Source organism: Crotalus tigris, unplaced genomic scaffold (assembly GCF_016545835.1).
Source record: "Crotalus tigris isolate CLP2741 ecotype Arizona unplaced genomic scaffold, ASM1654583v1 scf7180000024458.850180, whole genome shotgun sequence".
Taxonomy (NCBI): Eukaryota; Metazoa; Chordata; class Lepidosauria; order Squamata; family Viperidae; genus Crotalus; species Crotalus tigris.
Genome location: NW_024100628.1, coordinates 409,486 through 433,908, shown reverse-complemented (window position 1 = coordinate 433,908; position 24,423 = coordinate 409,486). Strand labels below are relative to the sequence as shown.

At 38.2% G+C, this 24,423-nt stretch overlaps 1 protein-coding gene across 2 annotated transcripts in view; it reads right to left on the bottom strand.

Annotated features, from left to right (window-relative positions):
* Window positions 1-1,399: 1,399 nt before the first annotated feature.
* The window catches only part of ATP9A (ATPase phospholipid transporting 9A (putative)), an 86,275-nt gene continuing 63,251 nt past the window's right edge, over window positions 1,400-24,423 (bottom strand). For both annotated transcript variants that reach the window (XM_039332250.1, XM_039332249.1), the window contains exons 18-28: window positions 24,021-24,191; window positions 20,679-20,777; window positions 17,635-17,724; window positions 17,226-17,370; window positions 14,579-14,643; window positions 13,444-13,599; window positions 12,242-12,306; window positions 11,079-11,187; window positions 10,913-10,970; window positions 8,281-8,484; window positions 1,400-6,228 (exon numbers count right to left, since the gene is read on the bottom strand). In XM_039332250.1, coding sequence (XP_039188184.1) covers window positions 6,092-6,228; window positions 8,281-8,484; window positions 10,913-10,970; window positions 11,079-11,187; window positions 12,242-12,306; window positions 13,444-13,599; window positions 14,579-14,643; window positions 17,226-17,370; window positions 17,635-17,724; window positions 20,679-20,777; window positions 24,021-24,191 — 1,299 coding nt within the window. In that variant the 3' untranslated portion in view covers window positions 1,400-6,091. The remainder of the gene's footprint in view (window positions 6,229-8,280; window positions 8,485-10,912; window positions 10,971-11,078; window positions 11,188-12,241; window positions 12,307-13,443; window positions 13,600-14,578; window positions 14,644-17,225; window positions 17,371-17,634; window positions 17,725-20,678; window positions 20,778-24,020; window positions 24,192-24,423) is intronic.

Sequence of the window (24,423 nt, the reverse complement as noted above, 5' to 3'; positions counted from 1 at the left end):
AGATTCTCTCCTTCTTTTGACTTAACATTTAATATTAGGCTTCTTCTTTCCCAAGAAACGGACTTGACAAGTGTAGGCATGCCTTGAGCAAGTGACCTCTATTGCCATTTTGACATAGCATTATCAACCTGTTTTGTAGGCTTCATTTTATCATCATAAAATGATAAGCACTTTAGTTAGAGACTAAATACTTAGGCTCTGGTATTAAAAATGATGCCCAAGGAGTTAAATAATTGTACATGGGGTGATGGTGCTAGTCAAAAACTAATGAACAAAATATCAGTTGTTTCTTTGCCATTTTAAAGTCAAGTCTCTTTCACATCAAACTTGATTCCTGATGATTTCATCTTATTTTGTTGGCAATGAGATGTTATATCCTACTCTTGTTTACGACCCTGGTAATTCCTGGTTGTCCGTCATGCAGGTATTAACTAGATCTGATCTTGCTTAGTTTTTCCAAATTTAGTCATTGGCTTGATTAGCAACACCTGACCATTAGCTACACCTGAGTTAATTTTCTAGTCAGAGCCAGTTTGCTGTAGTGCAGGGGTGTCAAACTCACAATGTCACGTGATGTGTTGCGATGTATCGTGACTTTTTCCATTGCTGGCAATGTGGTGGTTGCAGTTTTGTCATGACGTATCTGGCCTGTGGGCCAGCAGTTTGACACCCCTGCTGCAGCGGTTTAGGCAACAGAATAGAAACCAGGAAATTGTGAGGTCTAGTCCCACCTTAGGTACAAAGCCAGCTGGGTAACCTTGGGCCAGTCACTTTCTCTCAGCCTTAAGAAAAAGTCAATGGCAAACCTTACCAAAAAAAACTGCAGGCATTTGTTCAGGCAATCTCTAAGAATGGGACACAACTGAATGGCAGATTTTATTTTCTACTATATAGGTTAATATTTTTTTTTAAAAAAATTAAAATGTATTTCTAAAGCAACTGTGTGGAATAATTTCAATTTTAAAAATGATTTCATACAAATTATAAAATAGGTTGAAAATTCCTGATTAAACATGGCAGGTACCTACAGGACTACACAGTGGAAGAATTGGATAGCTTTGAGTCCAGTTACCTAGCTCCATTCAACTCTTCTCTTGGGACGCATTTCCTTATGTGAATTTCTCCTAACTACACTAGTTTCAGTCTGATTAGAGCATTCCCTTTGAGCCTCTTTCAGCCTTACTATTACATGCCTATTGTTATTTTATCCATTGCACACGTGTATCTAATACTGGTTGTAAATTGTTGTAATACTGTTGTAAAGAAGGGGATTTTTCTTCATGACTATAATCAACCAGTAATGATAGTTGTGCTAAATTCATGTTCGCTTCTGAATGCAGCACAGAAACAAAGAAGTTTCATGATTTGATGATGAGAATATCAATTCGCACTGCCCAAATAGGTATGAAGTTCCTTAAAATTTATTAACTTGTTTTAAACCATTCCCTTTTTAAAAGTTCTTACACATCTGCAACATGGAACTGCACATGACAATTACTCAATTTGCATGTATATTTCTCTTTGATCAAGAATATGCACATCTCAGTTGACAAAAGGACAAGTACAAAACATTAGCATCACAAATAATTTGACATGGGGATTCATACTTCCAAGACAGGAGAGAAGGGAAGGGTTTTCTGCTCTACATTTGAAAAGCTTGGAAATACATATTTAATTAGGTGATGGCAAACAACCTGATCACAATTAACAGAAAGATTTGGAATACTCTCAAACATGAGTTTAAATGTTTCAAGGAAAATGAAACACAGCCCCCCCCCCTAGACTGTTCCATTTTAAATGCTCAGGCATGAGTTTTAATCCAACCCTAATCCTCAGTCTTAGTTTTCTGTACCTAATTAGGCTATGCCGGATGTGTTGTGTTGCTCTTCTGATCTGACATATTCTTTGGAGGCTTATTAAATACCCTTTCTAATCTGCTCCAGAAATGGAATTATTGGGCAGACAATTTCCTCTCCTTGGATTTACATTAGTAAGACAGCATTGGCTTTAGTATCTAATATACAGGTAGTCTTTGTTTAGTATCCACAAATGGGAACAGCAACTCAGTTGTTAAGTGAAGTGGTTGCTAAATGTAACTGCTATTGTTTGTAGGATCTTACTTCAGCTTTCCTTATGCTTTACAGACCTGTGAAAATCTTAAATGTGAGGATTGGTTGTAAAGTTACTTTTTCATTATTGTCAGAACTACAAATGGTCACTAAATGAGGACCACCTGTATAAGGATCTACCTCTGAGACATTTACTTATTATATTACTCATGCATAATATGCATGTTGCAAAGTAGAAGTATAAAAATTATGACTGGGAGACTGTAGGTAGCATTCCCATCTGTGATCACAGAGCCCAACCCAGGATTTTTGGTATTTTATTTACTTTTTGGAATGGGGAAGAATTTAAATTATTTTGGAGCATGGCCCATGACACACTGCATAAAGCATTGTGTGGCCCTCAGGCAGAGGTTATATATCTGAGTCCAAAGGACATTTGGCACTGGAGATGACGGCATCATTTATCAAGAGGACAAGGCAAAGGGAAAAAGGCAGTCCCCACACAGGCCCAAATGAAAGAATGGCCTACAAATGAAACATTTCCATACTTTAAGTGCCCAGAGAACACTTTTGTCTTCATGTTATCCAATAGTCTTCTAATCAGGCGCAGCATGAAAAAGCCATGATGTGAAAGTATTGCCTTAGCATCAGCAAGTGGTAACTGAATTAGGGCTGATGTAATCCAGGGAGGGAAATCTACAAATTTTCAACTCATGAACAAATTGTGCCAGCTGGCAATAGCAATAGCTTTTAGACTTATATACCCCTTCATAGCGCTTTATAGCCCTCTCTAAATGGTTTACAGAATCAGCATAATTGCCCCCAACAATCTGGGTCCTCATTTTACCAACTTCGGAAGGATGGAAGGCTGAGTCAACCTCGAGACCCATCAAGAACAAACTCCAGATTGTGAGCAGAGTTAGCCTGCAGTACTGCATTCTAACCACTGCACCACCAGCCAATGGCCATGCCATCTGGAGCTATTGAAAACTATAGTTCAACTATTTCTGGAGAACAGTTTACTCACCCCAATGCTTTCCATCATGGGTTCATCACCAATTATTCCTGATCTACATAATGACCACAGTCTTATTCTCAATGTGAAATTAACACCATTACAGAACATGCGCATTTATCAAAATGTCCCAATGTTTAAACAGTTCTAGTAGAAGTCTTGCTTCCTTGTTATCTTTCTGTTCCTGTAAATCCTTTGTGCAGTGGATGGATAATGGCTGATACCACTCAGAATTAACATAATTCCCTACACCAACTTTCCCCAATTCTGTGTTCTCCAGAGATGCCAAACTTCAACTCTCACTATTCCCAAATTTCCTACAGAAATGAAAGGTAGCTAATTGGGGGAAATTGTTTTATACAAGCAACAAAACTTTATAAAAATAAAATAAAATAACAGTTATTGTAAGGAAGTGGTTACAGAAGGTAAAACATAATGCAAGCTTTGTACCCTTTCCTCAAATATATGCCTATCCCCTTTCGAGCAGGGAAAATAAAAAAAGAACAGCTATCTCACTTGTATTAACCAATTAATTACTTATTTGCAGTCTCTTTCATTATACAACATTAGGATAATACCATTCTACTCCTGGATCCTTCAGTCATATAAAGGAAAGTGCCCTTTACAGCCCATTCTAATGCACACAGGTTTTTTTACACACAAGCCCCACTGATTTTAAGAATAGTCCCAAGTGCACCCAGAAATTCAACTTTATCTGGGAATACACTGAAGATTCAGAAGTGACAAAGAACAGAGTATAGCAGGGAAGTGATAAATTGTTAATGGATGATGATGAGAAATCAGAAATTCTTAATTCCTATTTTGTGCCTGTCATCTGGGTTAGATGATATTGACTCAAAATTGTGTCAATGACCATGCTCAATATGGACTAATTTCAGCTTGAATGAAAGTTTCAAGTCGAGTGCTATCACAATGCTCTGTGCTGTTCAATATTTTTTATCAGCTAATACTTTTCAGGAACTAAATAAAGTTCAAAATATCTAATCAGGTTTAAGCAATGAGCTGATGTGAAGAGGATGTATTTAACACAGAGAAATGTTAAATTCTGCATCTGGAAAAATAAAGTGAAAGGTGCATGTATAGGATGGGGAAAGACCTGGCTGGATGTCCTTATTGACCAGAAATTAAACAGGAGACAACTGTGTGATGCAGCTGCTACAAAGGCAAATCTTATCTTGGGGTGCATTAACATGAATACAGAGTCCGGATCATGACAGTAATTTTTCCATTCTACTTTACCTGGCCATACCCCACTTGAAATACTCTGTCCAACATGAAGCACCAGAGTTCAAAGGATTTGCTCAACTCAACTGAGTATAACATTTTAGCTGAGGATAATATTCTATATCACATTTTTCCTACATTAAATCTAAACTCTTGAGTTCTGCAGTGTTCAAGTCGTAGTGCAATCTGCTCTGCAAGGAGAATTTTTCCTTTGTTACAAGACAGTGAAGAAAATGGAAAGGAAGATGAGGGATCATTGGTACTCTCTGAGCTTGTTTTCTTGCAGACATTTCATTACCCAAACTAAGTAACATCATCAGTGCTAATAGGGAGTTAGGATTTGGTCTCATTTTTTATTCTAGTGGTTTGCCCTGTCAATGTTGGTGGAGTGTTTTCCCCACTTTTTCTTGTCCAGAGTGAGAACACAACTGCACATTTATAATCACCACCAAATGCTTGGGGGAAAGTCTAATGAAACCTGTGTTCTAGGAGAAAATAATGTAATGTGAATTGGGGAATGTGCATGCCTGAATTAGCATTAAGAATTTATTCTTAATAGGGATTCTTAATAAATATCCAATAAGGCAGCGATAAGGAGATTTATGCCTGGACAGAACAGATCAAGTCATACAGGTAACACCTCTCTAAAATATTGTGCGTCAGTCCGAATCTGGAAGTTCCATTGGCCAGAAGGAGTGTACAAAGCCTCTTCCAAAATGACAATGTGACTGAAGGTCTGTTGCTTTGTGAAGTAGCTTCAGAGGTGTGCTTGGCACAAACATTTGTTCAATAACTCCTAAAGCCTTGCTCATCCCTAACTTCTGATCCTTTTCCTTACCTGTCAATTATTTCATTCCCTTTATTCTCTTTGGTTCTGGCAGCCAGGCTTGTTTTTAGCTGCTTTGTAGAAAACCTCAGAAAAGGTCACAGAGGAAAGATGAACTGCAGGGTGAAACCTAAGCTTCTGACTGTTCTTCTTTTCTGAAATGATCTTCCACTCTTACCTTAGTGTTAATAAATGCGCAGTTTATCCTTGCAGAATTAGGATATGGAGTTACAATATTCTTCTCCTACCAAAACTTTTCAATAATTTTCTCTTTAGGAAAAAGACACATTCCCTTTTGAAAACCATCGCAACATGTTTTAGCTGGAAAGACTCATCTGTAAATTCCTTTTTTTTTTTTTGCTTTGCAGAAAATTCAAGAAAATTGTAGCCAATAGAAATCAGTAACTCGGATTTGAGTAGGACCACATCAAAGAGATCAGCCCGGCATGAGGTATGTACAGTGGCCTGTTAACTACACTGTTATGATGCTCAGTTGAAAGCATTTGCCAAGGCACAGAAAATGTTTACAATGAGGACCTGAACTCAAAAGATAAGTAGCAATAAAAATGAGGAAATTAAATAAGTCAGCTCCTAGAAAAAGAAAAATACATTTGAAAAATTTGTCATGTCAACAGCTGACTCAGCACTTTCCAGGTAAGCAGACTCATCACAGGCAGTTTTTCTTCTTCTTCCAAGTTACATGCATTTGTTTTCAGTTTGATAAATACAAAGTGACAAAACTGGATCACTGATATAAGTTTTCTCTGCTTCGTTTGACTGTAAGGTTTTTTTGTTTTAACTGAATTATTCAGACTTTCAGCAGTATTCCCCAGCCAGTGCAGATTGCTTATCCAACCGTCGGACATTGTTCGATGACGAATACACATTTACTGAGTCTGTAAGTACTGTGCAAAGAAGAAAAGCGAGTCCTTGCTCCTATGAGGTGAGTTTTGAATAACTTGGGGGAGAAAACCTTCGTCTCAGGTACTTTAGGACATAGAGAGGAAGACAGCTGACTAAGGTGATCACAGTCACCTTCCATAAGAACGATAAAGTTGCTATGAAGTAAACATCTGCAAGAAAAAAAAGATGTTTGTCTGTCACTCACTGTAACTAGAAAGACATGTTTTCAAGGCTAATTTTGTTCATTTTTAATTAAAAAAACATTAAGAATTCAATTGCAGCCCATTTATTTCATTAGCAACTATAATAGAATTATGAACTCTGAATCAGAAATGTTAACAGGAAACTGCTAATGATACCAGATTGTTGCTTAGCTAAACTCCTGCTGGTTCATGACAATCCCATAGCAATGAGTTTTAATTTTGCCTTTGGGGCCTATTTGTTTTCCTATTCCCAGCCTGCTGAGTATAGAGGAAAAAAAATAAAGTTCACATGGATCCAACAGGCCGCATATTAATCCTCAGTTAAGGCTACCAGTTCTGAGCTACAAAATCCAGATCTTGATTAGATGGCGAAAAGAAAAGAACAGAAAAAAAGCAAAGCAAAGCAAACTTTCATAGCACAGTTCTGATAGCCCTGGGTCAATGTTTGTAGAATTCTGCCAGCAAACTTTCAGGGGCAGTGGACATTTTTTTCTTTACATTAAAAGGTAAAGGTTTCCTCTGTCCCAATTGTTTCCAACTCTAGGGGATGCTGCTCATCACTGTTTCTTAGCTGAGGGAGCCAGCATTGTCTGAAGACTTTTCCGTGGTTATGTGGCCAATATGACTATACGCTGAGGCACATGGAACAGTTACCTTCCCACTGAAGTGGTACCTATTCACCTGCTTTTGAACTGTTAGGTGGGCAGAAGCTGGCACAAGTAATGGGAGCTCACCCGTTCTCAGGGGCTTGGGGCTTGAACCCAGCCTGTCAGCTTTCCAGTTGACAAGCTCAGCATCTTTAAAGACTGAGCCATTACCCCTGCCCCCATTTCCTTTACATTACCAAGGGGCAATTCTAGGGGAAGATATAATGATTGAAATAATGATTTAACCATTAGTTAGAATGCAGTACTGCAAGCTAACTCACTGTTTGCTGCCAGGAGTCCAATTCTGAGCAGCTCAAGGTTCACTGTGCCTTCCATCCTTCCCAGATAAAATGAGGACCCAGATTGTTGGGGGGCAACATGCTGATATTGTAAACCACCATAAAGCACTGTGAAACGGTATATAACTCTAAGTGCTACTGCCGTTTCCCATAGCTTTTTTGGCACAGGATTATTCCATAAAATATTTTCTTGGTAAATAATTTCTGGACATTTTAAAAGGTAGATCAGGTGAAACTAATTTAAATTATAACTGGAAAATAAAACTCTGACTTTTTAAAATAAAAGAGACTTATACTTTGAAGTACAAACTTGTACCTGAAACTTGGCATCCAGAGGGATATTTTGGGCTGTGGAATATTTTTTAATAAACCTGTTCATCAAGTTTTGTACAGAAGTGGAGAATAAAAATAGAAATTTGGGAAATTTAACTTAAATTCGGTACTGACAGTTTCAGATTTGGGACCATTCCAACTGTCAATCAAGGACAGTTGTCTCGCTGTAAATTCAAGAACGCTTTGCAAAAGAGCTGTAATGGTCTAAATGCTCTCTCTCTACTGTGAAACCCTTCAATTACCTGATTTGTTCCATTTTCACTACATGACCCGACTAACAACAGATGGAAAATAAGCCCCTAGTAAACATACATTACTTGATAAAAAGAGTATTAATTAGAGAAACTCTGGGGGATAGTTGAGTGATTTCCCATCTCTGTAATTTCAGAACAGCTGTGAAGCTTTTATTTTCTAGAAGGCTTCTCATACCAGCTTTTATAACTCATCCTCCTCAATTTCCAGTCCCTAAGCAAATAGCCTAGATACACACTGCCTCTTATTGTTAATCTTGACCTTCCAGTCATGAGAGATAATCTTTCCTGATGCTTGATCAAAAACCATTTCAGTTCTTTGGGTATCTTGCAAAATAACTCATACCTTATATTTTACAATTTCAATAAAAATGTAACAGATAAAATGATCATCAATTTCCAGCTTCATTATTTAGCAGAAGATTGGTATTCTCCCATTTTGCAAATAATTGAGAAAGTTTGAAGGAAGACAACACAAAACATAGTTACCAATAAATTCATGTAGGAAGACCAATGAGGCAATGTAGCATGACAGACTGAGTAATTCTGCCACTATCATGAGCCAATGCCATGTCTGGATGGTCAGTGCCACCATCAACAGTTCGGTGAGGATCAAGGATGTGAAGGAAATTGCCACAATGTGGACAAATTCAGACTCAAAAAGCAGAAGTGCACCATACATAATTATGCTGCCTGAAATGAAAGGAGTTACAGCATCAACCAAAATGATAATAGTTGTTGACTATCTAATGTACCTGGTTGAATGGAAAGTAATTTCCCCAAATGATTCTTGAACTATTCTGAAATAATCAAAAGCTTTGAAAATTGCGGAGTTCAGACACACAAAAAGGGTTTTTTTGTGACAATACAATGCTAGGACTTATACCTCAGGAAAACAACTTCATTAAATGGCAAAATTCCTTTTTATTGAGATTGGCTATAACAACAGAATCTTGCAAATCTGTTTGTGTTGTGCCTTTTCCTCCTTCTTATAGTTCATTGAATGAGGGAGGCATCTGCCTAAGCCACTTCTGAATGCTATCTCTTGTTCTAGATTTTAAAAACTGTTTCAGTTCCTTTTGCCTAGGTAAATAATTTCTGCATATCTCAATCCAGGTCATCTTTCCTATGCTCTACACCTTTCTCACAAAAGAAATGGAAACATTTCTTCCAATCCAACTTCACATCATATCATTCATAATTTTATGCATATCTGCAGAATAGATGAAACTTTCTAGCTTAAGGCTCAGAGGGACTTGTAATTGATTCTTAGCTATAATCCAAAGCATACTTAAGAAGCTAGGCCCATTAAATTCAGCAGGAACTTACATTCACTGACACACACGCACACACACACACACACACACACTGAAGATAACTGAGCATGTAAGGAGATAGAATGGGAAGACAAGAGTGACTTTGCATTCTGCTTCTCGCTGATCAGAGAATGGCTTTAGAGCATCCTAGAGATTCAGCTGCAGACATAAGTCATGACCTCAGCATGAGTAATCTACACTGATGAGTAATCCGCAGCCTAATTTGAAAAGCAATTTGAGCAGTGACTCAAGATTAAGCCATAAAATACAGATTCAGAGAATAATCTTTCCACCATCTGGGAAGAGCTCAATTTGGGGCCATTCTTGGACAATAGCTACTAGCCAAATTGCATGGTGTGATCCATAAAGGGAGTGAAGTCATTCGACCCACAGAACGTAATAGGAGAAGAGTCTTGGCTTAGAAATCTTTCCCACGATGTCTCATTTTTTCTGACTGATCAGAAGTTGTGTGTTCTAGATGAAGGTTTTCATATTGTTTCCAGCATTGATATAGCCTTTGAAAACAATTTCTGTTAGAACGTTGTCTCACACATCTCTATTACCATCCCAACATGTTTATCTTCCTGAATTTGCTTCTCTAATGTATCAAAGATGGGACAAGTGGTTGTCCTTGTGAATGACAAGATGTACGTGAAAATGAGTGGACAACAGGTTGCAATCTTCGTTTGCTTTGCATTCAGAGTACAAGGGCAGAATCCCTATCTTACTTCCTGAGTTAAGCCATTACTACGCTATTTTGTAGCCAGAAAACTTATTTCAAGACAAAGTCATTTTAATTCCTTCGCTGAATTCAGTTACTTCTTGGGTTCTAGGCATGTCATTCTTTTTTTCTTCTGGCGATCAGCAGAAATTCTGCTGATGAAAGGCAAATCCCTAAAAAGTACAACTTCAAGATGTAACTCAATATGAATAGTAAGCATGCAGCAAAGCTCTAGGAACTATAGCTCTGGGCTACTTGAAGCACAGTGAAGCTGCAGTACTTAGTAGAAAAATGGAGAAAGGATTATACGACTGGAGCATGTAAGCTGGACGAAACAGTTTTTGTATGCAGCATTTGACTTACGGATTGGAGGAACCTAAGACAAGTAACAATGATCTGCCTTGGAGCATCTGGCAGAAGGGACTGCAATGGTCTTCATCAGAATCACTTTAACATACCAGCAGTTTCAAGGTGGAAATGTAACAACAGAACCAAAGAAGCTTGTTGGGTTCATCTCTGCTGCATGTAATTCCATCATTGCAGAAAAGGGTATCATAGTTCTGCCAATGATAAGCCTCAGGTGACATAGACCAGGGGTCCTCAACCTTGGCAACTTTAAGACTTGTGGACTTCAACTGCCAGAATTCCTCAGCCAGCTTGCCAAGGTTGAGGACCCCTGACATAGACCAACAGGAGTCCATCTGATCCTATGAAATTGTTGATCCTTGCTCTATCTGTGTTCACACTGCCACTAAAAATAAATCTGCTCTTGGTCTGCATATCTCTTGCTTATTCCAGACCACTAGTTTTATCAGGCACTCTACAAGCTTTCTGTTGAGAAGGAAAGCAAGACTGCACCAACCTCTGGAGAAAAACAATAAGTCAGCAGAAGTTAAATGGGACTCCTGGTGGTCAGTGAGAGCAAATTCGAAATTCTCCAAAATTTGCCAGCTCTCTTTATAACTAGTGAAACTAAAAAATAGCTGAATTTATTTTTTCTCAGAGAATTATATGAAGCCAAATTTGGAGAAAAATTTATTTCAGATTTTCAAAAACACTCTGATGAATAAAGGAAACCTCTTACCTTGATAGATACTTATTAAGACCCAGATCAAAAACGTCTTATAAGATAATGGCCTTCCCTAAAATTTGAAAGGGCAGAAAAATGAAAATGAAATCTTTCTCGTATATGTTAACTTCAAAGCCACATGCAGAAATTTGAAAGGAATAGAAATGGAAGAAATTTGAACCTTCAGGAGATCTTTATAGAGTTCTGGATACAACATGGCCACGACTGCTTTGACATCTTTGTCCAGCACTAGAGAGAATACTGGAAACATGGTGTAGATGGTAGAATATCTAAAAGCAGGAACACAAGAAATGCCAGCTGAAGTTTATAATTTTTTTCCACTTTGAGTTTATTTTAGAAGACTTTCTGCTTTCTCTTTCTTTCTTTCTTTCTTTCTTTCTTTCTTTCTTTCTTTCTTTCTTTCTTTCTTTCTTTCTTTCCTTCCTTCCTTCCTTCCTTCCTTCCTTCCTTCCTTCCTTCCTTCCTTCCTTCCCTTCTCCCTCCCTCCCTCTCTGCTCTGCTGATCGGTTGTGTTTCTCAGCTTGTGTTACCGGAAGCTTTGAATTGGAAAAGATCAATCCTTGGAACTGTCTGAGTACATATTAGATACTCTACTACTCAGCTACTAACTTTCCCCCATTGCTAATGTCTAAGAGCTGCTTGACCTCTAAAATATACATTATGTGGTGCAAAAATGTGGTAACCAGATTTGCAAAAAAAATGCACATGTACATATCAAGAGCTGGAACTGCTTGCATTTTCTTGGCCAGATTATATTTTGAACCATACCTCAAAGTATGCTGCTATATTATGTGTGAAATGGTCCACAGATTCAGGACTTAATTTTATCCCAAACGCAACAGGAATCAGCCTCAAACCTTCCCTATGCTGCTGGGCTTTCACCCCCAAAAATGGTGAGGTGGGACACTGGCATTCATTTTATTTTCTTTCTGCAAGAGTCATGTTATGAAAACATGGCTGCATGATTGTTTACTTAAAAAAAAATCTGTGCCCTGCCTTTTGCTTTCAGAAAAGACAAACCCCCCCCCCCCCAGCCAACAATTTATACCATTGCTTCTGGGATACAAAAGTTGCTTTAACAACTAAAATTGATCCTAATGGGAACCATGTGCTTTTAATGGTTGCTGGATTAAAGTTGCTTTGAAACTGTGCATCTTCAAAGTGTCCTGCTTCATTCCGATAACAGCAGTAGAGGCAGGAAGGAAAGAGCACAACATTTTAGCCTGTGCTACCCTTGCCATGACCGCTTTCAAACTCAGGAAGGCTTCAAACAAATCTTATTATACATTTTAAAGATACCACAGGGAATGGTTTGGCTCTTACCCAATGATGAGAAAGCCTTGATAGAGCGGAACAGAAGCAAAGTAGAACACCGAAGAGAAAACTGCCTATGGAATAAAATACAAGGAATTATTAGACTTCAAAGCAAAAAGAAAATAATGACAACTATCTATTCAGCTATCTCTTAATAGAAAGAGTTGGTGCTCCATCATTAGTCAAATAAGGCAAGTAGTGAAGATTAACACTCAAGGCTCAGGAATGAGAAGAGACCACAGGTGGCTTCTCTACCCACAAAGATTTGGCAATTTAGAAAATTGTTCATGGCAAATTAAATCCTAATGAAAGAGGGATTTTAAAAATATAGGATCCAAAAGATATAATGCCTACTCAATAATTCAAAAAATTTTTGAAGGTCAATATACAATCAAGACTAGAGATATTTCTGCTAAAATTTTTATGGATAAAAATTTGGAAAAACTGCAATGTATTCTTTTCCTAAGACTTTTATATCCCCAATAGTGGGAAGAGTTAGAATGGAATAGAATAATAACTTTATTTCACTTTAACATCATCTACAATGGAAGAATGGTTGGTAAAGCTGATGGTGTTGCTGAAATATTGAAACTGAGCCTCTGATTAGAGAAAAGGCATTGACTAATTTTAATGCTAATTGGAAGCTCCTTTTAGACTTTTTGCACAAACAGTAAAAATGAAATTATGATATATAGGTTATGATATATGGGGACTATTAATGTTCATAGATTATAAACAATGGAACTATAAAGCAAGAGTTGAATTATTTTTTATTTGTATCTGCTTTAAAACAAGTCAGAAATTATTCTCTCTTTTTTTGTATTTTTGCTTCTTCCTATATTTTTTATCCTATTCTCCTCCTTATTACTTTAAAATGTAATAAAATTATTATATTAAGAGTATAAGTGATGCAAATAACCTACATATAAAACATATAAAATGAAAAGCTAAGTGGTAGCTTAATTCACTGAAAAACTACTATCTGTTTCCACACATGGAAGAGAAACCATATCAACTGACTGTGAGAAAGTAGGAACTTAATGACCAAGCAGTTCTTGTTTAATTGATTTCTCCTATTTTCTCTGCCACTTAGACAGAGTGAAGTAAAAATCTTGTGTGGGCTTTTTTTTTTTTTTTTTAATTCACATCCTGATCCTGTTTGGAGTCAAAGGATCAGAGGACACTAAAAACGGTACAAGAACATCACTGACCTGCATGGTACTGATGCATAAACTTCTGTGGATCACAAACTGGCTGAGAGCAGCAGATCTTTTGTAGCTGTTTCTTCCATGCACCATCAGTAATCGGCCCAGGTGCTTAAACTGAGTGATGGAGAAATCTGCTGCAAGAGAAGCTTGTTTTCCTTCCTAGGAATACCATGAAACAAAAATATTAAGACCTTCCACTGTTAGAACAAAAACCAGAATTCTCCTGCCACAAGAGCAGGCATCATTCTTGTTGTATACTGTAGCTAGTTCTCCTTTTATCAGCCCATAAGATCATTCCAATCAGGCATCTGACAGCAGTGAACATGGTATGTTTAGTAGAGTTTATTACTGCCATGCAATCCCATGCAGAATGTAGCCTTAGAAAATCTGAGGCATTTGCAAAATCGTTTTCGGTTTTCTACTTCTATTTATTGACCACAATTGGGAGCAGAATTTCTGTTGCTAAGCAAGACAGTGATTAAGTGAGTTGTACCCGGTTTTAGGACCTTTTTTTGTCATGGTTCTTAAGTGAATCATTGTGGTTAAGTGAATCACTTAATGGGCATTAAGTGAAACCGTTTTGATATTATGACCCATGTGATATCATCTCAGCTCTCACTGGATGTTAAGGATGTCATGACTATCTCAAGATCATTTCATAATTCTTTTGGATAAGAGGGGAAAATAATGCCCCAGACTCTTCAGTTAGGGAATAAAATCAGACCAGAAAGGTGCAGGATGACAGTTTAATCAAAAGCATATGTCTTAAATTGGGGCCAAAAGCCTAAAAGCTTAACACCGGCCAAAACTGTGAGTGGGACCAAATCACATCTGTGGGCTCAGAATTTATTTATTTTTTTACTTTTCCACTGCGTCATGTCTATTTTAAGGATTATACTTACATTTTTATGGTTTTCTCATCTCAAAATGGGAATAAGCAACTATGGTCAAAGGAGGAGGGGTCTTTGATGAATAAAGAAACTATTTGTCCAGAGAACTTCCAAGGTTGTGTTCCATAAATCAGATGATAATTTGATTGTGAAATTATCCGTTGAATTAAAGTGCATTCCTCCCTCTCTCCTGAAACCCCTATCATTATGACTGTGGCATTCCAATGAAACATCATGCTTTGACTTACCTTTCCTTCAACACCAACACCACAGTCTGCCTCCTGAATCATACTGACATCATTTCCCCCATCACCTGTAACAGAAAATATCAAGGCAATTCAGGAAAACTTTGAGTGGCTTAGAATGTTAGCGATCAAAGTCCAATCCGTAGCTATTCTACAGTATGTTTCCATTTTAAAGGACTTATCAAGGTAAAAAGAAAACAGAAGCCATGGTGAGAAACATGGGGAATTATAAGTGGGAAAACTGTTCCTGAGTCAACAGTGTAAATGTATGTGAGTAAGACAGTTGTAAAATAAGACTCTGTTTGGAACTACTCCTGGTATTAAAACCAATACTTTCAGTCTAATTGGGCATAAAGTACATTGTGTTGCTGCAAAGCGACAGTTCCAACATGGGAATGCTTCCAGATACTTTTGTACAAGCCCAAGTGATGGGCATAGAATCAAGTTGAGTGTATGAACATACAAGTTTACCTGGATGCATCTGAACGAAACAGCTCATTACCACAAGCTAATGATTTTCAACCAGCAGGTGAAATTAAAAAAAACACCCTCAGAGAGACAAAGAAACAATAAATTTCCTCCATGGGATGAAGTGGATACATCCTAAACACATCTGGCTTAAGTTCACAAGTTATCTGGAAGCCACACAGGGCAAATGGTGGAAGTACTGAATCATAAGAATATCCCATTTTTGCCGTTTTCTTTATGGTTGAAAGCCAGTTCCAGTTCCCCTTGCTAGCCAAGGCTGGATCTGCTTAGGTTTTACTTGGTCTGCTATAGCTAACCATAAAGAGACAAATCATTTTAGCTTTAGAGTTCCTAGCTGGCAATGACGTCCTTTTGGATGGTTACAATAATGGATTCCAGAGCTTCATTATACATACAATATAAAATGAAAAGAACAGCAGGCTGGATATTCTAATTGAACGCTAGCAGTTTAGCGTTCCTTTGGACAATTATTCCAGGTCATTCAATACAGGTTTCACTGTCTGTTTTCATGTTTTAACTACTGTGTTTTTTCTCAGGATCATGAGGTGTGAAGTAAGCAAGTGGAATAACTAAATAAAACAGCAGAACACTTTTCACAGTGCCTGTTTTCAAGAAAATCAGAGATACTAAAACATGGCTGCTAAAATTCAAACCCACAGATTCTGGGGGAAGGATAACCACTTAAGTTTGAACTACAATTTCCAAGTGAAAATCCCCTTAAGAAAACTTTTGTATGTATGTAATAAGGGACTGAATTTAAAATGTGATTTTCTTTCATTAAGAATAAATTTAGGAAGAATTGTAGCTTTTATCTTGACTGGAACCTATTTAAATTTAAATCTATGGGAACAAAAAGCACAATTAACAACAAGGGCCAACAATACTGCTGGATTTATGCCTCTCAAACACTCTGCCACCTAATATAGGATGACAAAGAGTTACTTCATCTCTCTGAGAACCAGAACTCTGGAGATTTAGCACAACGATAATGCTTTGTTGCAAAGAATGGCAAGTCTTCTTAATGCAAGTAGCGCTCAAATTACAACAACAACTATTAAACAATAGTTATTTGTTTAATAACTATTCAAAGTTGCAACGGCACTGAAAAAATTTGCTTTAAAACTGGTCCTTGCACTTACGACCATTGCAGCATCCTCACAGTCACATACTCAAAATTCAAGCACTTGGCAATTTGCAATGGTTGCAGTGTCCTGGAGCCATGTGATTGTCATTTGTGACTTTCCCAGCCTGCTTCCAAGAAACAAAGTCAATGGGGGAAACTGGATTCACTTAATGACCATGTGATTTCCTTAACTGCAGTGATTTGCTTAACAACTGTGGGAAAAACATAATAAAAATAAGGCACCACCATTTAACAGCTGCCTTCCTTACCAATGGAAATTCTGGCCTCGGCTATGTGGGTAAGTTGAGGGCTTCCTGTAAACTCAATTGATTAAGAGCCATCAAATCACTGTCAACTCTTAGCAACCACACAGTTTTCTCCATGACGATCTGTCCCAAGAACACCAAAATGCCTATTATTATGATAGTGCGGTTTAGTTGCTCTTCTGCAAGTGATCAGGAGATTAGACTCAATGATCCTTTCCATCTTTCTCTGTATTTTGTGCCAACTTATTACACATGCTTATTACAAGTGCTGCTTCATAACTACATACATGGATTTGCTTTCCTTCAGGCAGTGGTTCCTTTCATTTCATGGAGGGTTGCTTCAGAAACTCTCTAACCTTTTTTTAAAAAACTCCAGAGAAATGGGAAACCCTAGGTGTGTGGTGTTTCCTCTGTTTTTATGCACTGACGAACCAATATTCAAAAAATATGGTAAACTAGAGAATCGAGTTAGAGAATCCCTACTATGAAAGATTGCGGGAAGGCTGGGAAAGTAAAGATAAGAAGAAACAACTGAAAGACTGAAGGAGAATCCATTGATAGCTTATCCTACAAATGGCAACTCAGCCCAGGTAGCCAGAAACTAGAAAGAAAGAGGCCCTTTAATGAGGTCATTGTAAATGAGAACTGGACATTCCTTGTGAAGAACACAATTAACAATAATATATAGATACCCCAAGAATAGCCTCAAAGATACTGAAGCATGTATAATCTTTGCTTCCTTGTTGTCTCTTGTGTGAGGATTAACACCTACCTACTGCACAGGTCAGCTTCCCAGTTCTCTCCTTGAGTAAGCGTACAATCTGAGCCTTTTGTGTTGGGGCACATCTACAGCAGATGACTGCCGGACATTGGCAAGCCAGTTCCATGAACTCATACTCATAGTATTTCAAGCATACCTATTCCATGAAAGAAACAAAAGTGGTAAATAGGATGCAGAGATTCTTTCTTTTACCAACCCCTGTCCCTTGTAAGAGCTTGATGTTCCAGATCAGGGTTTCTCAATTTTGGCAACTTTAAGATAAAGTTAAGAATTCTGGGACAACTTTTTAAAGTTGTCAAGATTGAGACATACTTCACTACAGGAATTTATGCAAAGACCTTTCTGGCCAAAGCTGGCACTTGCTGCGCAAGCAGGAGCTGAAGCTTAGTCCACCTCTCACCTCCAAGGAATCCCCAGAAATCACCAGGGCACAGTCGTGCTTGCGGCGGAAGGCATTTAGCTCCAAATGTGCTTCTCCACGGTTGGTCACCTGGACAGGAGAGAACGGGTAGCTTAATGTCACATGGGTGTCAAATGTGCCAGATGGCAGGTATGGTGTCCTGATCCAAGCCCTGCCACTGTTGCACTTGCAGGACTTATTTATTTATTTAGTACATATGTAGGCTGCCCCAATCTGTCATAATTCTGAATAGGTGAGAAAATAAGACAATAAAAATAAGAATATACTTAACCTGAAAATAAAAAAAAAGTTAAGGTTAGGAGACTCTAACAAGCCATTACAAGGAGCCATCATTCACTCTAAGTCACGGCCTTGGGAACAGCCAGGTTTTAAAAGTTTGTTAAGTGGAACCAGGAACATATATGTAAACCTTGGGTGTGTGTGTGTAAGAGAGAGATGGTGTTTCAGAGAGCAGGCACCATGACAAAAAGATGCTTGGTTCCCATCCCATAACCTATAGGATCTGGGAGATTCTAACCTAGATCAGAATGCATGAGACAGGTAGAAAATAGACTGCCACTCAGATAACCAAGACCTATTCCATGAAGGGCTTTATAAGTAATATCTAGGACCTTAAATTGCACCTATTGCAGCTTATGATGCAGAAGTATTACTTGAACGTATCACAGCATGCTCATAATTGCCCATGCACTACATTTCAAGTGATCTTCAAGGGTGCACTGAAGTTGTTCAAACATAAGGTGACCAAAGTATGATTGACTGTCTTAAGGACTTTCAACCTTGAGCACAACTGACATATTAAATTAATTTGTGCGGAAAGTCTTCCTCACCACAGCTGCTACCTGATATTCAAGCCGAAGTGGTGAATCCAGAAAGATCTCCAAATTATGCACTAATCTTGGAAGGGGTAGTGCAGTCCTATTCAAGTTCGGTTATGGATGGAAGCATTCCAGATTTGGAGGGGGGGCGGAAATTACTACAACCACCCAATCTTGTCAGGATTGAGCCTAAGCCTGTTCTATTCAGATTCACACAGCCTGCAGATACCAGGACAAGACCTTAAGAAGTGTGAGATGTATAATTGGTATAACAAGTGTATTGCTTGATACTGTATTCCAAACCGACAGATGAACTCATCCAGTGGCTTCATGTAGAAAGGGCAATTGCCCAAACTCCCTCCTAACTCTCAACACTGACTGAAATCAACCACAGAGAAAGGAAGAGACCCATCAAAGTACCCTGACCCCCATTCCTAATACCCGCAGGATACCAGCTTGATGATACTAAAACCTGCTGGAGATCAAGTAGAACCAGGGTGGCTGCACACAAATCCTGCATTTTGCTCGTTCTCGGCAAGGAATGAGTCACAGTAAAAAGGCTCACTGGGCCTTGAGGATGTGATAAAGCTGGAGAAATAATTACATTTCACTGTTCTTATCACCAGAATGTAATAATCCCTAGGCTCTTATTCATTCTCAATTGGATTTACCCTTTGCCTTCTTCCAAAAGCACTCCAGGCATTTTTCTGGCATTTTGTTTCCTGAAGTTCCTCAGAAAATCAAGGCGTTCATTAGGATCATTACACAGTGAAAGGCCACAGAGGAGCAATTTGATCCAAGGATTGTAGGCAGCAACAAGTGACTCAAGTGTTGCAAATTTTGAATGCCTACAAACTTCCATTAGTATGGATCTTATCCAGAAAATTCAAGAATGAATAGTGGCTCGAAAAACAAAGCACTGATCAGTTTGGGGGGGAAAGGACATATAATGCTAGGAAGAGATTTGGATTATGAATATTACACTACTCTCACCTAAACATTTTTCTGACATAATCAGTGCATTATTACTTGGTAACAGAAGTATGAAGTATTCAGATCCAAAGAAAACAAGGACATTTCAAATTTGGCAGAGGTATCCGTGGTATATACCTGCATCAAGCAGAGGGTATATGTGCACAGCAGATCCAAAACAACCTTGCTTCTTGCTTGTTTGGGGTCTGTGTACACATATCTCTACAGCAAAAGTCACCAGATCTGGTCTTTGAATGGAATAATCAGAATCAAGGGATGCTTGAACATAGCCCACTCTTTTTTATTCTTAAAGCCATGATCACAATTTGGCAAGAGATTGCTCCATCCTGGTCAACACCATGAACCTGTGGCAATTTTGAGAGAGGGTTTATTGAAAGAACTCTGGAAGACAAAGATGAATAATTTCTAGTGCTCTTTAGGAAATTCAATACCACTGTGTTAAAAGAGCTAAAGCTAATAGCATGAGGAAGAACACATCATATGGTTCAGAAATGAAAGCAAAGACAGGCTTTGCATCCATAAAGATCTGCATCTCTAATGACTCAGTACAGTCCTTTTGCCTGAGACAATTTAGCTTAAACTTTATCATACTGCATCTCACATTTACTGCACAGCCATATTACCGAAATGCAGTGGCCTTTTTTGCTTTGCCCAATGAAGTCTTGGGCCCTGACATTTTGCAGAGAATTCTCAGAAAAGCATTTTCAGGGAGATGCAGAGTTTCTTTTACAGAACAGCAAGTATGAGCAATAATTTATTTTTGCAAGACAAAGCAGAAGAAAACAACATTCACACTGGTTTCCAATGAAGGGCGGATTTGGAAAATAAGCCAAAGTGCCTTGCTGTAACATCTGGGGGGGGGGGGGAATCCATCAGAATGGGAATTAACCAGTTTAACATTTTTCATTTCTTCATTAAATTCATTGCTGCCTTGCATTTTGCCTTGTTAAAGAACTTATTTCAGGAATGATCCAAGCACCTTGATAAATTTGAATCTGCAAGAAATTGGAGAAACAAGAGCTCTTTTTCCTTGTTGATGTTCCAGCTTCTAGAACCCATCATATGCAGTGATGTTTGGAGTAAGGTTAGGCTTATATCATATGCTCAGGCTGTGGTCTACATGCACAGTGAAGCTGATGTTATTTCCCTCGATTCAAAATAAAGCTCCGTGGACAAGTGCTAAGTAAATTAAGTTTTATTTGTATTACTCACCAGTCTAAATATATGAATGTCCTGAGACCTGGTTACCAGATGTGCATTCTTAGCAGTACACGTGGCTGTTTCCAGTTTATCCCCTGTGAGCATCCATACCTAGAATAAAAAAAATTCAATACCTCACATGAATAGAAACAAAGAGCCAGTATAATGCAATGGTTTGCTTTGGACCAGACTCTCTTGGAGACTCAGATTCAAGATCCCACTCAACCACAGAGCTCACTATGTGGATCGCTTTTTCTCAAGTCAGCTTACAAGGCTGATGTTCTGGGAATAAAATTAGAAGAAGCTCATATTTAAACCACATTCAACTCTGAAAGGAAGCCAGGTTGCATTAAATATAGCAAATAAATAATGGTAAATAATAAAAAGGCAGTTAATAAATGTTAAGCTTGTAGGAAAGTTAATATATGTATTGTATTTTAGATATTTAGAAACCAGTGTGGCGTAGTGGTTAAGACTAGGATCCTGGAGACTCAGGTTTGTCTATTTTCAGCTATGGAAAATGTGACCATAGGGTGATAGGTCAATGATTCTCTCTCACACCAACCTACCCCACAGAATTATTGTTGTGGGGAAAATATAGAAGAGGCAATACTAAGTATGCTGCCTTTGGGTCCTGGAGGAAAGATATATAAATCTAACAAATCAATCAATCAAATTAGTAAAATGACCATATAAAAATACAAAAATCTCCCTTGAGTCAAGAGATAGATGACTTCCCGTGATTTCATGGACATGCCCATCTGTTTTTCTTGGCACTAGGGTGGGAGACCTTTAGAAAAACTGGAGGAGACCCATCCTCCCTGGCATATCATAGTTTTTTTTCAACTATCTAATATATAGGCACTGTGAAAACAAATGAAAGGAACTTGCATCTTTATACCGAGTAGGTTGTAACTAGAGTCCTTGTCTTCTGGATATGAGAGTTGGACAAACTAGGGACAGGTACAAATCTAAAAGTAAGTCCCATAACAAAAGTATGTAGCCTCTACTACCTCAAGGGCCTCGCTTCACTTTGCAAGGTAAGAGCATTGGGTTAGGGACCAGTAGGGTACAGGGAGTAAGTGGTGAAATACTATCCATGAGGATTTCTCAGCATTAATTAGGTGTAGTCAAGCCAGTCTGGACAGGATTTTAATTAAAATATAACTGAAATCCTGCATTCAGTCAGAGATTTAGGCATGATAGTCTCAATAGTCTTTTCAAACTCCATGATTTTTTAAAGCTTTATATAAATGCAATTGACAAAAACAATTTTAGCAATTACATATTTTAAATAAATTACATGGAATTTTTAAGTAACTGTTAAAAAACCCTTTTAATATCATACTGGGATCTAAGAGATATATTTCGCAAAAACATGAGTCAACCTTGCCCATTTTTGGACATGGAAGCTGTAGCTAAGCAAATGGCACCAATAATGCAGTAATGGATGTTCTTTAAAGGCAGCTTTGAACTGCTCCATGTGGCAGCTGTCTCAGTGCAACAAGCTGTTTGTATGTAGAAGATGCAACCAGAAAGGTCTGTGGTGACATGGAGAAAATTGCCACATCCACATAATGAGTCATTGTAGATCATGAGGAGACAGTAACCATGTGGACAACTTCATAGAGATTTTCACGTAGCAACCAAAATATGTGTGCGAGTCTCTAATTAAACTTTTTAATAGTCAGTGGAATCAAACAGAATTGGCCTGCTTTGCATATTGCACAATGTGATATTGTTGCTGTTGTTGGAAAATACATCTTTCGGAATAAGCACTAGTGATATGGTATATAATCATGTAACCTGCCATAAATTCTACTACACATTTTGCTTTGTATTGCCAGTTGTAAATTGCAAACTAATCTTTGATGCTTATGATGATTTTATAGTATACTGCAATGTGTTTCAATCTTGGCTGCTTGAAGTATGGACTTCAACTCCCAGAATTCTCCAGCCAACTTAAAAGAGCACTCATGTACTACTTGATGCCAAGTCTTTAAAACAGCCGTGCCTTTTCCTGAGATGTCTAATCTATTATGGGATATGAGACTTCACACTGGGAAGCATTATGATTGATATGGGTAGAAATTGAACATTTTCCATAGGCAAAGCCAAGAGTTTGAGAAGCATTTCTATGTAGCACAAACATGGCCTTAGGTACTTCTCTACATCTTGGATGTTATATCCATTCTCCCATATTTCACAAAAATTCAGATCTTGCCTTCATGGAAAATTGTAAAATAAGCATAAGCTTCATGCTGCCATTTTTTCCAAAGTTATTCCTTGAGACAGGAATCCAAAGTCCCATGGTTTTAAACAGGCTTTCTATATATCACACATGGCTTCATGTTAGCTAAAAGGAAACACAGTTCAGTACTTTCTTTATACTATATACACACAGATATTTGTACAAGATAGTTCAGTTTACTTGGTAATGCTGACAATCATGGCAAGCAGTTGAACTACATGTTACTTGGGATGAGACAGGTATCTTGGTTATAAACTGATTTGAAATATTTGCTTTCCTGACATGGGGAAAGGCTAGCTGTGGTGTGATTCCTAAGGCATAATTTTTTCCCCAACACAACGTTCTGAGTAGATGGACTCCAACTCTCAGTCAGATAAGCAGCAGCACCCATAGTGGTGGGAAGTCTTTGTAATTCCATCTTTGTCAAATCCCTGCTTTGTGCTTCTTACAAGCAGAATAGAATATAGTTCCTATTTCAGTGGAACATTCTGCTCAAAGAAATTATTTTGTTAATTGAAGGGAAATGCTGTTCTTCCACCAAAGTCTGTAGAAATATCAAACCAGAATTCTGAAATGTGACTCTGTAAACAATGTAGATACTTAATTGATACAGGTAGTCTTTGACTTACAACCATAACTGAGCTCAGATTATGGTTGAAAGTCATGCCATGATTGGTAAGCATTATCTGCAATGGGCACTTTTTGTTGGAAACTGGAAATAAATGCTGGTTTCTGATGAAATAGTAAATTGTGATCATGTGACTGGGGATGCTCTAAACAGCTGTAAATGCAGGCTAGTTTCTTAGTGCCCAAAATGTGATCATGTGATCATGGTGTGTGGGGGGGGTGCTGTCAGAACTTTGAATCCAGTTAGCAAGTACCTTTTTGGGGAACTGTCGTAACATCAAATGATTGCTAAGTGACTGGTCGTAAGTCAAGTACTACCTGTAGTGCTTTATATACTGACAGCATTATTGAAGTGCCTCTAATGATATGAAATGCCACATTCTCCCTCTCATTATAGTTCTCTCATGTTTATTCATCCATATCCTCTCAGATTGGGGGGAAAACAGTAAATCTTACACTTTTGGTTTCAATCATACCTTAATGCCAGCATTTTTCAGAGTTTCCAAAGTTGGTCTGACATCCACCTGTAGTTGATCTTCTACTCCAGTCAGACAGAGCAGCTCCATCTCCATCTCCAGACTCTCAATCACGGTGGCTACCTTCAGGGAGCGATCGTGGACACTTAATTTTGCTTGGACGTAGCGGGCCTAAGGAAGATCGCAAGAGACGCCCGGTTACTACTTGTTCATTCACTACATCAGGGGTAGGCAACCTTGGCTCTTTTATGACTCGTGGACTTCAACTCCCAGAATTCCTGAGCCAGCCATGCTCCACGAGTCATAAAAGAGCCAGGGTTGCCTACCCCTGCACTAGGTGCTTACATCAGAACAGAGTACTGTGAATAAGGAAAAGCAGGCCAAATCTCCCCAAGAGCCAGCA